This window comes from Molossus molossus, unplaced genomic scaffold, assembly GCF_014108415.1.
Source record: "Molossus molossus isolate mMolMol1 unplaced genomic scaffold, mMolMol1.p scaffold_m16_p_4, whole genome shotgun sequence".
NCBI lineage: Eukaryota > Metazoa > Chordata > Mammalia > Chiroptera > Molossidae > Molossus > Molossus molossus.
This window is the reverse complement of record NW_023425377.1, coordinates 100069908-100084868: the sequence shown is the minus strand read 5'-3', so window position 1 is coordinate 100084868 and position 14961 is coordinate 100069908. Positions and strand designations below refer to the sequence as shown.

At 39.6% G+C, this 14961-nt stretch overlaps 1 protein-coding gene across 1 annotated transcript in view; it reads left to right on the top strand.

Moving 5' to 3' along the window:
• Window positions 1-8389: 8389 nt before the first annotated feature.
• NAF1 (nuclear assembly factor 1 ribonucleoprotein) overlaps window positions 8390-14961 on the top strand; it is a 50454-nt gene continuing 43882 nt past the window's right edge. Inside the window, exons 1-2 of the mRNA XM_036240552.1 lie at window positions 8390-8922; window positions 11275-11443. Of these exons, the coding sequence (XP_036096445.1) occupies window positions 8567-8922; window positions 11275-11443 (525 nt within the window). The 5' untranslated portion in view covers window positions 8390-8566. The remainder of the gene's footprint in view (window positions 8923-11274; window positions 11444-14961) is intronic.

Below are 14961 nucleotides of genomic sequence, written 5' to 3'. Positions count from 1 at the left end.
CTTTTCAGCACTACTAAAAGTGAGTTAATTACTTGATCCCTGAAATATATTGAAATGATTGCACCTACTTCGATCAATGCACCTGAGTAGAGTGTCTGAAAAAAGACTCCAGGGCCAATTAGTCCGAAGCACCTTTTCCTTACTCTGTCATTCAATATCACCTTTCCTATGCTGTATACAGTAAATAATCCACTGATTGCCATCATTTAATTCAGACTTGACCAAGAATGACCTTGACATACTTGAATTCAGAATCTAGGGGAAAATAAAGTATCTCCTGCAAGAATTTTGCCTCGATTATTAGCAAATCTCAGCAAGGCAGTGTAAAAATAATTTGCTCTGACCCAGCAAACAAACCACAAAACATTTGTTTTCACTGGTTCTTTCCCAGATTGGAAATAATGAGCGCTGCTGCATTCTAATTCCCTGATTCGTGCAACCGTTGAACTATTGATTGACCTCTGTTTGACTTTCAAATTGCTTTATTAAAAAGAAAATATATTTCTTGGAAGAGTAAAATCAATTTTAGTAACTTCAACATTCAAGTATAGGCAACTAATAGAAATATTCAAAATTGGTCTGTAAACTAAAATTTAGAGAGAAGGGAATGCAATCCCTGGCTTCAGACAGAACTGAAAATAAAAATAAATGTAAGAAATCTATTGAATGCATTACTTATACATCCACCCTGGATTACAGCAGCAGTTCCCAAATACTCACAGTTGTTGTTTTTTTTTTTAATTTCAGCTTTATTGAGGCATAATAAACATATAAAATTAACTTGCCATTCTTGTTGCCATCCCTTCTTCTGCCCCAGTGCCTCCTAGTCTGCCTGACCCATTGAGATGCTGCTTTAGAAGCTCTGGTGAGCCAAGTGGGTGTCAGCACTGCTCACAGCCATGTACCCCTGGGTTAGAGGTTATCTGTGGTCAAGTAGAGATTCTGAAGCAGTATTAGCCAAGTGGTTCTGAGATGTGTTGGTGGGATGAAGAGACAGCATTTAATAGGGTCCAAAGTGTAGTAGTTATATCATAATGAGCGCAAAGTCTGATGAAACGGGATTGAGAAGAATACAAAGAGCTTACTAGAAGAAGAAACAGTTAAAGACGGTTGCAGAGTAAGTTTTATTTTATTTTTTATTTTTTATCCTCACCCGAGGACATTCTTCCATTTTTTGTTCAGGTAGAGTGGGAGGGAGAGAGAGGAACAGAGAGAGAGAGAGAAACATCGATGTGAAAGGGACACATTGAGTGGCTGCCACCCGCCCAACCGACCAGGGCCGGGGACAAACTGCAACCGAGGTACGCGCCCTCAGCGGGAACCGAACCCGGGTCTCTCAGGACCGCAGGCCGATGCTCTAACCGCTGAACCAAACCGGCCAGGGCTGTAGAGTAAGTTTTATATATTGCAGTTCAGTAGGTCTTAGAGACTCTTTTAATCTGGAGCCCTGAGCCTACAGTGGAATTTGGCTTGCCAGGAAGATACAGTCACTCACTCCTCTCCCCTTGCCTCATCCATCATAACCACGGATGTGCCTGGTCTGGAGTGTGTGTGATGAGGTGACAGGCCCTTGAGTGCCCCTCAGGCCCATAATCTAGTCAGGCCCTGAAGCTGAGTGTCAAGACTGGTTTGGGACAGAAGGGACAAGGCAATGTCCAAAAGTTAGGCATGATAAAGAATGAAGACTAATATACAAAGTAAAGGATTTTCGGCAAGAAAGTGGTGAGATTGATAACAGTGAATCCCTGGTATGAACCAACCTAGTCTCCCACTTTGTACTAGTTTGTGTCTTGAATGACCCCCTGCCCTCAGCAAAGCATACTTTCCTCCAAGGTCTTGAGGGTGCTAAGCCTTGGCTTTAAAAGAGTATGCTACAGTGGGGAGCACTTCCAAGTTTGGGTGGGCAGATGGCTGGAAAAGTTTGGGGACTATGATTATGTACAATGGACTCATGCCATGTGATTCAAAATACAGCTTTACTTCTGTCATCCACTGTCCCCTCAAATCTGCACAGTAGAAGTAACCCTGCTCCTGCCTGTGTGAAAACTCAATCCCTCTGACTTCGCTGGTCACTCTTCAGTAAGAGGAAGTCCTATGATCTTTTAAAGTGACAAGTGTAGTCACAACTCTGAAATGCAATGTCCTTGATAATAATCAAAACTCGAAATTTGATTTTAACAAACTCTTCTCACTTACCTTCAGCTGAAGCCTTCTTTGAACTGGTCACGAACAGTGGGAGGTGAGACATGATCTTCCTTTTCTCTTTGATTGTATCCTACTGTCTCTTCTCATAGCTTGTTATTATTCTAGGCATTTCAGTCCTTCCCGTGTTAATGGGAGATGGTGGGGAGAACAGTCAAGGGAGATGGAGGGAGGCAGTGGGATTATAATAATCCATGGCTTTTCCTTCCAAAACCTTCTTCATAAAATCCTTTGAAAGTCCTTCCTTCTATTTTTCCATTTTCTGATGTGAGAGAGATTTTTATAAATGAATGTTGGTTATTTCCTTTGAAATTCCACATTCAAGGAAGTCTGACACTTCCTTGGGTGTAACACCTCTTGTGTTCCAGTGCTTCCTTCACAAGTTCGAATCTAATATATTATTAACACCTGTGTCACGGGGTGTTGGTGTCTTTGTCATTCAGGATGCTATAACAAAGTACCATAGCCTGGGTGGTTGTAAACAACAGAAATGTATATCTCACAGTTCTGAAGAGTCGAAGTCTGAGGTCAGGGTACCAGCATGGGCAAGTTCTGATGAGAGCGCCCCTCCTTGTTTGCAGACCCCTGACTTCTTTTAATATCTCTGACAGAAAAGCAAGGCAGCTCTCTCAAGTATCTTTTATGAGAGCACTTTTACGAGGGAGTGAAAGAATTCTAAAAAGGAAGTCTAGAAGGATGGATGGTGAAGGGTTGAAATGGCACTGTCCAACCTGGTAGCAATGACAGCAGATTGGACTTTTGGGTGTAGACAGACTTGCCCAGCCAGTCACTGTATTAGCTGGAAACTTTAGGCCTCTTCTGAAGGAAGTCTTAAATGTAAATTAAGTAAAATTAAATAAAAGTAAAAATTCATTTCCTCAGTTGCCTTAGCCGCATTTCAAGGGCTCAGTATCTAAATGTGGCTGGTGGTTACTATATTAAACAGCACAGATCAACCATTGTAGAGATGTCCATAGAACAGCACAGGTTTGGAATACTCTTTGAGAAATGGGGCATACGTATAGGTCATTCATTTTTGAGAGGTGAGGTGCTGCTACTGGGAATTGAAAATTCATTTTCTGTGTTTGCTTCTCTTCCTGAACTCTGGCCTACAGAGGTTGGCCTTTTGGGTGGCCAATAAGTAACATCCTTTCTTCTCTTCCTAAGTACATAGCAGTTTAGAAATAAGACCCAAGAGACAGTTGGATGCAGAAAAAAAAATATTACCGTAATTACTGATAAAACTAATTAGAGAACATGGCTTTAGATCTTCAGCAAAATGAACTTTTAAGACTCCACTGACTTCATTCACCATATTAGTTGGGAATGTAGGTCTCTGGAAGAACAGGAACATTTACCAACTTGTGACCTTGTGAAACTCATGAATCTTCTTTGAGCCTTAGTTTCCTTATCAATAAAATGGGAATTATATCTATTCAAAATTTTGTGAAAAGAATGATATAGATTTATATAGTGCTTGGAATAGTGGCTGGCAGGCAGTTAAGTGCTATGTATGTGCTTGTACTTATTATTATTGCACAGTGGAGGATAGCTCAGAATGCGCCGTCTCTGCCAGTAGGATCCAAAAGGTACTGGGTCAAGCATGCTCAGCTCCTATTCCCAAGGTCACTAATTAGGTAAGTCACTGTCCTCACCAGTGAGAGGTGAGAGGAGAATGAATGGCTAGAAGTGTTACTTTCATATTCTCAGTCCTGGGCTGTAGAGTTGAAATCTTCCCTCTATCAAAACATGAAGAGTGGAGTATAAATATTTCCTCTAAAAACAAGCTCATTCTTTGTACAGATTTTTTCTACTCTTTCTGCCCACACTCAAGCAAGCCTAGTAAGATGATGTATTCCTTTCTTTTCCTTATGTATTAGTCTGCAGTGCAAAACTCAAATCCATGTCCCAGTGTCAGTGCTGAAGTGTATGAACATGCGAATAACACTTGTCTATAATCACAGATCCTGCTTCTAGTCATTATGTGACAAATATTTAAAAATTTTCTCATTTCTATTTAACAAGGGCATCATAGGCTTCTACCTGAACTGTACATGTGTCTATTGATGTCTTTTTAAACACTGAAATAAACTAAAATCAATCAATCACCTATTAAAAAATCATGACTTAAATTTTGGAAACAAAAAAATCCACAAAGACTATATAAAGTGGCATTTCCAGAAAAGGTCTGAATTTTCAACTTACTGAGGTCTGTTGTTGTTTTGGACCACTAAATTCTTTCTTCAAATGAAATCCCTTGAAATCCAACATGTATAAGAAACCTGGACTGACAATCTCCGCACCGCCCCCATTCCCTCCGCCTCATCTTGATTGGCTCCTGATAGCTCTGATGGGTCAGTCGAGCTCTGCTCTGGTGACTATTCGTTATTTAAAACTGAAATTTTATATTGTGAGTTCCATGAGCTTGACAGTTTCTTTCTTTCTCTCTCTCTCTCTCTCTCTCTCTCTCTCTCTCTCTCTTTCTTTCTTTCTTTCTTTCTTTCTTTCTTTCTTTCTTTCTTTCTTTCTTTCTTTCTTTCACACTTTGTTTCCAGTATCCAGCATCTGACACAAAGTTTGTGCCTGGTGAATATTTATTGAATGAATAAGTGAATGACTAGGATTTAGACTAAGTCACACACAGCAACTTGGTGAGGCCGAGATTTAGTATATACTGAGTGACTAGACAGATGTTGGTGATATTACCTGGATAGGGGATTAAGAAGGACAAGTATGAAATAAAAGATGCTGAGGTCACTTTTGAATATGAGAGTTTGAGGTACTTGGGGAGCATCCAAGTAGAGGTATCAACATGAGCTATTCAGTTTTGTTTTGTTTTTTTAATCCTCATTCGAGGATATTTTTCCATTTTTTGTACAGACAGAATGGGAGGGAGAGAGAGGAACAGAGAGAGAGGGAAACATCGATGTGAAAGGGACACATCGAGTGGCTGCCACCCGCACGACCAACCAGGGCCGGGGACAAACTGCAACCGAGGTACATGCCCTTAGCGGGAACCGAACCCAGGTCTCTCCGGACCGCAGGCGGACGCTCTAACCGCTGAGCCAAACCGGCCAGGGCTGAGCTATTCAGTTTATTCAGCCTAGACTCATACAGCACTTCAACTCCTCTCTCTCTCTCTCTCTCTCTCTCTCTTTTTAAATAAATATTTTATTATTTATTTTTAATGAAATTTAATGGGGTGACATTTGTTAATAAGATTATGTAGGTTTCAAATGTACATTTCTATGATACATCATCTGCATCTTTTAAAAGGCTTTCGCTCATTTTACTTTCAAGCACTGGGGATGTTTCCTGCAAGTCACATGGGAAATCTTGTTAAAATGCAGACTCAGAAGGGAGGGCTTGAGCCTTTCCAAGTGATGCACCACCATATTTTGAGTAGGAAGGCATTGCGAATCAGTGAAAATGGCCCTAAGAGCTGGTGAGCAGTTTATTTTTTCTTTTTCAAAAATTTCACAATCGCTATAAGGAGAGACTGGGGAAATTGCAAAATTCTGTTTGCTTTTAAAACAAATTTCTTCTCATAAACTTTCTTTTTGCACTTTAAAGGATGTTTAGGTTTTTTTTTTTTTTATGTTAGCTTTGAAATATAATATGGCTTTTAATTCATAATTTAATTAAAGATTAACTCTTAATTTTAATAATAGTCCTATAAACTATTTATTCTTTCAAAGTGTGTGTGTGTTTTGTTTTTTTGGCTTTTAGCCTTAGGTTAAAGACTTTAGGCTACGTGTAGCAGCTGTTAGAAATAATGCAGTAGAGCCCTGGCCGGTTTGGCTCAGCGGTTAGAGCATAGGCCTGCGGTCCAGAGAGACCAAGGTTCAGTTCCCGCTAAGGGCGCGTACCTCGGTTGCAGTTTGTCCCCGGAGGTACAAGAGAGAACAGCTAAGTGAGAATGCCATATGTAAAGAATAAGCTTGGTGTGCTGAAAGACATCAAGATCAGTGAGAACAATGGCACAAGGGAGGGGAAGGTGGGAGGAGATGGAAATTGAAATAAGTAGCAGCCAGATCAGTCAGATTTAAGACCAAAAGCAGGGAGTCTGACCTTTATTCTAATTGTCATAGCAAATATTTATGGTTTCAAACAGAAAATTACATGATCTTATTTATTCTCTCCTAGGAAGTTCTCCTACATTTTCAGATTAAGAAATTCATGGTTCTCTTTCAAGGCTCAGCTCAAATGCCAATACTCATTGTAAAGTCTTCCTTAACTTTCCCAATACTTTTTCTCTTTAATGTTTCCATTTGTACATTCCACTACCACAGTACATGCTTCTACTATAATATATTTCCATAATGAGGTATTTATCACTTGTTTCCAACTTGTCTTTTCTACTAAACTGTTACTTCCTGTATGCGTAGCTCTTAGTGCAGTACATAGTAACATCAGTAAGTAAATGATTACTGAAGGAACAGATGGGTATTTGAATTGTTCCCAACTCTATGCTTCTGGTCTTAACCTTTCTATCAAAGTCCATTCTTCATATTTTCAAATGCCTATTAGGCACTGTCAACTGACCATCCAGTTTTCCCTCAAACTCAACATCACAAACTCATTATCTCATTCCAACTTCTTCATATGTATTGCAATACCAACATCTTTCTAGTTTCCTTGGTTAGAAAATTTAGAATACTATGATTCTTCTGATGTTGGGGATTTATTTCACTGTCTCTAGCTCTGGTTCAGATTTTCATCACTTAATTTTTGGAAAAATGCAACAGAATTATGGCTGGCTGGAGGGTCATTTTGACTCAAATTTCTTCTCTTCTCAAATTCATACTGCATATCTCTGCAAGAACATTGTCACTGAAGTATCACTTTATTCATAAGTTCATGCATTATTTTACTTATAAAGTATTTTTACACACTTATGTGTGTCATGTCATTCTGTTGTATGAAATTTTAATGTTCACATTAACTAAATGGGATAGTATTTTTAACTCCATTTTACAGATAAGGAAGAGATTTAGGTATCTTAGGCTACCTGCCCAAGGTCACAGTTACATCAACAAGGAAACGGTAGAGCTGAGATTTGAACACAGTCCTATTAGCTGGGGACACTGAGCTCTGCTTAATCATTGCCTTAGTGAGTAGTATCTCAAGTTTAAATTCCTGCTTCTTTTTATAGGACTTTTTTTTATGGCCCATGGATCTTACTTAACTTTCTATTATTATCAAACCTGCATTTTCTACTCCACATTTCAATGATCTTTCTAGTTATCTCCTCTGCATTGACCTTTTTCTTCAACTGGATTGTAAGCTCCCTAAAACCTCTCTTGTCTTGAATCCCTGTGGTTTACTACTATGGAGGGCACAATAAATTCTCATTGAATACAGTGGGCCCTCTGTATTTGCAGGTTGTGCATTCAAAGATTCAACAGACCCAGGATGGAAAATATTTTTTAAAATGTTATATAGTTGCTGACATGTACTACATAGTTAGGCTTATGATGGTTGTGTGAGTACTGAACATGTGCAAAGTTTTTTGTTTTTTTTCTTGTCATTATTCCCTAAATGATAAGTAAATGGTAACAATTATTATTACTACTGGAGGGTCCGATGCATCAAATTGAAGTTCCAATATGAAACCATAAAATTCTGATTCCTACCACAAACCTATGAACTTTTTACTTGTTTTCCTTATGATCTAGAGTAATAGTTTTCCAATCTAAATTAGTACACCCGAGTCCCTTCCCACCCTTTTTATGAAGCAGTGTCAACTACAAGACGGACATCAAGAAGCCGCATCATTTTGTCCACCATTACTGCTCTCTTTGATTCGAGGCTACCTTGGAGGAAAACAAAAAAAAAGAATAGTTGTAATTTTTCTGGAGATGAGTGGTCAACACGCACGAGATTTAAGCATCAATTTATCTTAATTTTAGTGAAGTTTACTAAAAGTGTTCAAGAGTTCCTGGCTCGAGTTTCTTAAATATAGAGCCTCGCTCAATCACATCTTTGCTTCCAATAAAGTTGCCCCAGATCCGGTGACAGGACAGTCAGTCTAGCCATCTGACCCTGCGCTCGCAGCGCGCACTGTTCCAACATTGCAGCGAAAAGGGATGTGTCAAGACGCCCGAGCTCCTTTCCAAAGGTCCTGCTACCCGCCCCGCCCCCGCGAGCGCGGCGCGTCACGTTACGTCATACGCTCTCCCGGAAGTGCCGCTGAGTACACGGTGGGGGCGTGTCTCCAGGTAACTCCGCACGCAGTTACCGGAGAAACGCGGGAAGTGGGGCCCAGACTTCGTTCTGTCCGCCGCTAAGGTTGTTTCAGGTCCAGAGCGAGCAGGTAGCCTGTCCAAGGCGAAGCCCGTTTGCCTGCCCGGGTCGCGACGCCATGGAGGTAGTGGAGGCCGCCGCCGCTCAGCTGGAGACTCTGAAATTCAGCGGCATCGGCTCCGGGGTTGGCCAAGGGGTTGGCCAAGGTGAGGCGGTGGTGTCACCGGACTCCGTCTGTGCCCCAGAGCCCCCGCCACCACCACCGTCGGATGAAGGGTCCCCAGACACCGGGCAGGACGCGGAGGCTCAGCCGCCTGAACTCGCGTCGAGCACGGCCGTCGGCGGGAACTCCGCGCCGCAGCTGGGGCCAGAACCGCCACCTGGAGGGACCTGCGGCGCCAGCCCGGGCGCTGCAGAGCTGGTGCGGACCCCAGCCTCCGTGGAGACCTCGGACTCGGATTCGGATTCGGACAGGTCGTGCCTGCGGGTCCCGAAACTGCTGGGAGAGGGCCTGTTAACCCGCGGGAGGAGCCGGGCCTGGGGACCCAGACAGTGCCCACGTGGGCCGGGGAGGGAGGGGCGGTCCCCGAGCTCGCTGCGCACGTGTGGACGAGTGTCTGGGACCGCCCACTTCTGGTTGGTCACGACTGATCCCGCTGTGATTCAGAGCCTCATGATCACATCTCTGTTCCCTAACATTGGCAGTCTGAAAGGTGCTATCGTAGCATTTTCAGTTAAACTATAGAAAGCATTATTTTGATAATACTTAGTTCGGCGTGTTTCCTTGTGATGATAATAACTTTTGAGTTTTTGTCAGATCTAACTTTTCTTCCATCAGCTTTAGCGTGTGTTCTTGTTTTTGAACCAGATGTATTAAGGATTGGTGAAAGGATTTTATGTATTTCCAAATAAGCTCCTGGCAGTTTTGTTAATTCTTATAGCCTTGTGGGGTGCATGTGTTCGTGAAATTAACAAGACATTGCTATTTAGTATTCTGATTAGGTTTTGTAAGTCTCCTCCTCCCCTGCCCCTCCCCATGTCGTTTAAATATGAAGCTTCTGTGGTGGGAGAGGACTTATGTAGGATATTCTTTACCGTCACTGAACATTGTTTATAACTATTTGAGTGTGTTGTGTGGGATACTGAACACAGGTGAAAATGTAGACATGATCCCTGCCCCACATTTTAGTGAGAAGGATGAAAAATATAAGTAAATATATCAATAAATAAATAGTGTTGGTGAAAATTACCATAAAGGAACAAGCAAGGCACTGAGAAAGGACAGCTGTAGGACACTGTGACCATGCTGTTGAAGGATTTTGAGGAGAGAAATGGCATGCTCAGGTTAACATTCTAATAAGCTTTGCTCTGTGGAGGAAGAATTGAACTAGGTTCTGGAAATAGCCCAAGAGTCCATCAGTAGATGAGTGGATTAAAAAGCTGTGGTACATTTACACAATGTAATACTATGCAGCTATAAAAAAGAAAGATCTTGTACCCTTTGAGACAGCATGGATGGACCAGAAGAGTCTTATGCTAAGTGAAATAAGCCAGTTAGTGGAAGATAAGTATCACATGATCTCACTTATTTGTGGAATAGAATGAACAGAAAAAAAAAAAAACACTGTTGAACAAAATTGATCCAGAGACATGGAAGTAGGGAACAGATTGAAGAACCTCAGAAGGAAGAGGGGTGGGGGAGTCTGAAAAGATAAACTAAAGAACTTATTTGCATATATGTATAACCAATAGAGACTAAAATTAGTGTCATGAAGACAGGGTGGGGGCAGGAGCAGGGAGGAGGGGGTCAATGGGGGTAAAAAAGGAGGGATATCTGTAATACTTTGAACAATAAAGATTTTAAAAAACGAGTAAAAGCAGAAAAGCAAGAGTAGAAATAATTGAAGGATATCCTATGAGTCCATGATGTGACTGTGGTTGGGTCTGGATTAAATATTTTGAAGACCCACTGAAGATAGGATTTTTGTCATTGACTGAGAATGCAGTAGCTCAAAATGATCCCAAGGTCTCTACCTATAGCGACAGAATTAAAGTCTAAGCAATGAATAAAATAGAAGCTCAAAGAGAGAAGTGATGCAGTAAGGACAATGCGCTTTCTTTTTTTTTAAAACTTGTTGCTAGTATGAGATAAGTGTTGTAGGTCATTCATACAGAGGTGGCCATTATGTAGCCAGAGATTAGGGATGGAGTTTATAGATACTAGTGCTGAAGATTTAGGAGTTATCTGCACATGGATGATGATTGGAAACATTGGAGTGCATGAGGTTATCCATAGGAAGAGTATAGAAAGAAGAGAATGAGGATGGGATTTTTTAGAAACTGTACATGAAAGGGAGTGAAGAGGATAGCCAGCAAAAAAAATTTAAAGTCAGAGGAGGGTTACTGGTAACAAGAATTGCTGTGGAAGTCAAGGGCTAAAGTAATTTTCAGGGAATAGAATAGTCAACATGGTTGGTAACTTTGGAGTTTTCAAGTTGTCCTAAGACTGAGAAGAAACTATTGGCAATTAAGTGCCCAGAGCTCTCTTCTGTCAGTGATTTGTCACATGCTTAATTATATTAAGACAGATATGTGATATGTGAGACTATTGTAATAAGTGAGTTGCAGTAATAGCCGGGGTTTTGACAAATGTTCAGTGGAATAAAGGCTACTTTCCAAATACCACAGTCAACTTCAAAATGCTAGCTTTTGAATTATATCAGCAACAGTAAACTTGTAGTAAAGTAGATATTTCCTAGTTGTATAAATATGTTAACACCATCATGCTACTGTCTTACTAAATTTTTAACTTTTTCTTTTCTACAGTGAAACAGATTCAGATAGTTCAAGTTCTTCTTCCTCATCATCTTCCTCTTCCTCTTCCACTCCAATATTACTTCCTCCAGTGCTATCAGATGGAGATGACGATTTACAAGTTGAGAAGGAAAATAAGAATTTTCCTCTTATTAAAACAAAAGATGAATTACTTCTTAATGTAAGTACTTAGATTTGTTACTAAGCCTAATTTGGATATTCTAAAATATATTGTGGTACTAATATTGATCTCATTTGCCCTATATCTGATCCTCTGATCCATAAATCTGAAGACTTCTCAGTTTTGGGAGGCATACTTTTACCATGCCTTACTTTTCTTAAGTAAAAGAGAGGATTGTTCGGAGGGTTTATCTGGATAATTAATAAGGTTGCTTCTAACTCTAACATTTGATAATTGTTTTTCCTGAGGTGTCAACTTTATCTTGCTATTTTTCATCTTCCCTAAAAGATACTATGTAGATTTACAACCTAACTCCCCCCCTTTTTTTTTGTCCATAAGTCAGAACATTTTGCTCAATTGCAATTAAAATCATTCTTTTAATTGATTTATGCTAAGAAACATAGAAATTGAAATTAAATAGTTAAACTTATTAGGATTTCTATTGGAGTTTTGGGAGTGTTTTTGTTACGATAGTTGGAGAAAATTTGTTTATTATAGACTGGTATTTATTGACACTTAATAGGTTTGGTTTGTAGGTTAGCTTTTGTGTGGTTATTCCCTCATAAACTGAGCTCGCCAGAGGAGGAGACTGGTAATCTGGTTGAAACCTCATGAGTCAAGAGAAAAGTCTCTCTTTCTCTCTTTTTTTTTCTTTTATATCACAACAGAATTTTAGAGTATTGGCTACATTGCCACTTATTTATTCTCTCTATTCTCACATGTAGTTTGTTGTTATTAGTGCATTTTTAGGGCTTAATGATCACTAATTATACTTATTATTTAAAACTTAAATGAGTGACAGTTTAATGCAAAATTTGAAAAAAAAAATTGAAAAGCCTACAGGCAGTTAGACACCTTTTCATGACTGACTTCTACCAATGTTATTTCTTTTTATCTATTCATAATAAGAAATTCCCTTTCCCTAATGTTTATGTTTAAAACCCTTGGGTTTTTATGCAGCTTCATTAGTGGTTCATGTTTTCATCCTACAGACATTGATATCACTTAGTGGTCTTTCTACACAAAGGCCCTCCCAAATTATGACTATTTTCTGAAAGTTGGGAGACTTCTTTCATCTTTTCCCTGTATCTTGCTTTTCTATCGACCTAACTTTTCTCTTAGGGTACAAAGATCAACAAATAAAGGACCACAGTACTTTTGTATATGTATGTATATTGTCTTAATTTTCTTATTAGATCTATAATTCTTACCTTGGGGCCCTCTTGAAATTTAACACAAAATCTTAGTCTATTTGTTTATTATTTTTCTGCATAGAGTGCCCATATTTTCATCAGAAAGTAAAAAAGGGTTCATGGCCACAGAGAGGCCAGGAACCATGTTCTTTGATGGACTAAGTTCAAATGTAATCTTTATAGCTTCCACAGTGCCTCGTAGAGTGCTATTCAGATAATAGGTTCTCAGTCACTGGTAATAGAATGAATAATTGAGTGGATAGGTATCTTTCATTTATTCTTTTTTGTTGTTTTTTAATTTTTTTTATTTAATTTATTTTTGTTACAGATGTTTCCCCTTTCCCCCCACTGATTCCCCCCTCCTCCTCCCTCCCCGCCCTGTCCCCAGCTTTGTTGTCCATGTCCATTGTTCGTGCATACATGCATATAAGTTCTGTGGTTTATCTCTCCCCCACCACCCCTTCTTCTGGGGATTGTCAGTCTGTATCCCACTTCCAGGTCTCTAGGACTACCCCATTCCTCAGACTGTTATGTTCATTATATTCACAAATAAGTGAGATCATATGATACTTGTCTTTCTCTGTTTGGCTTGTTTCGCTTAGGATAATACTTTCCAGGTCCCTCCATGTCGTCTCAAAGGAAAAGAGATCTTTCTTTCTTACAGCTGCATAGTACTCTATTGTGTATATGTACCACACTTTTTTTATCCATTCGTCTACTGATGGACATTTGGGGTGTTTCCAGATCTTAGCTATTGTAAATAGTGCTGCTACAAACATGGGAGTACATATATTCTTTCTGATTGGTGTTTCAGGCTTCTTAGGATATATTCCTAGAAATGGAATCACTGGGTCAAATGGCAGTTCAATTTTTAATTTTTTGAGGTAACACCATATTGTTTTCCATAGTGGCTGCACCAGTCTGCATTCCCACCAGCACTGTACTAGTGTCCCCTTTTCTCCACACCCTCGCCAACACTTGTAGTTTGATGATTTGTTGATGGTGGCCATTCTGACAAGTGTGAGGTGATACCTCATTGTTGTTTTAATTTGCATCTCTCTGATGATTAGTGATGTTGAACATTTCTTCATATGTCTCTTAGCCATTTGTATGTCCTGTTGGAGAGGTGTCTATTTAGTTCCTCTGCCCATTTTTTATTTGGGTTCTTTGTCTTCTTTTTGTTGAGTTGTATGAGCACTCTCTATATATTGGAAATTAACCCCTTATCTGATGTATCATTGGCAATTATGCTCACCCATACAGTGGGTAGCTTTTCCATTTTGATAATTGTATCTTTTGCTGTGCAGAAGCTTTTAAGTTTGATGTAGTCCCATGTGTTCATTTTCTCCTTTGTTTCTGTTGCCTTAGGTGATGTATCAGTGACAGTTCTGTTGTGTATGATGTCTGAAATTTTGTTGCCTACATTTTCTTCCAGGATTTTTATGGATTCATGAGTCACATTTAAGTCTTTTATCCATTTTGAGTTTATTCTTGTGTATGGTGTATCTTTCATTCTTAAACTATTATGGCACACCTGCCATATGCTAGGTGCTGCAATTAAGACCCATCCTGTTTCTGCTTTAATAGTGTCTAGTGGAGAGAAACAGACAATAAATAAAGAAGAGACAAATAAATTTAATTACCAGAACTACTATTGACTTGTGTGAGTATATGTTTGGCTCATATCAGAAAATTACATTTTTTGTGGGAATGTATGTTAGCTTTTAATTCTTGGAACAGTGGGTTGTCCTTTCCTTTTTTTTTCCAGTACTGAGGGATCTTTGGGAAGGATGGAAGAGGCAGTTACAGTCTTTATTTTTCAATTCTGTATTCTTTTTTTTTTTTTTTTTTTTTACATCACAACATGCTTCTAAAGACACTTTGCATCGTGCTCACATTCCTTTAAATGTCGTTCCCAAAGGTGCTCAGCCTGTAGCCCAACCAGAATCTTTGGGGAGAGACAGTTTGGCTAAAAGACATGGGTCATGGGTGGGAGGCAGTGAACAGAGAAAGCAGCCTTCCACTTTAAGATCAGCCCTCAGTTTAAAAAAGTCAGCTTCCTGCAGGAGTCAGGGTCAGAGGGAGGAGTAATTCTGTATTCTTGACTAGCTGTTCACTTTATATTTACACAATTAAGTGAACTTAATAGTTCTTGGTTCTTTATAGCACTCTATTGCTAGAGATAGGTAGAGGAATAACTTCCCTGGCCTGCCCTAAATTATTTGATTTATGGTTCTGAAAGAGTGTATTAGGAATTCTCAAGTTCAAGAGAAGACAAAGGCTTAGTCCTTATTACCAAGGATGGTTTAGCTACAGGTATCCAGT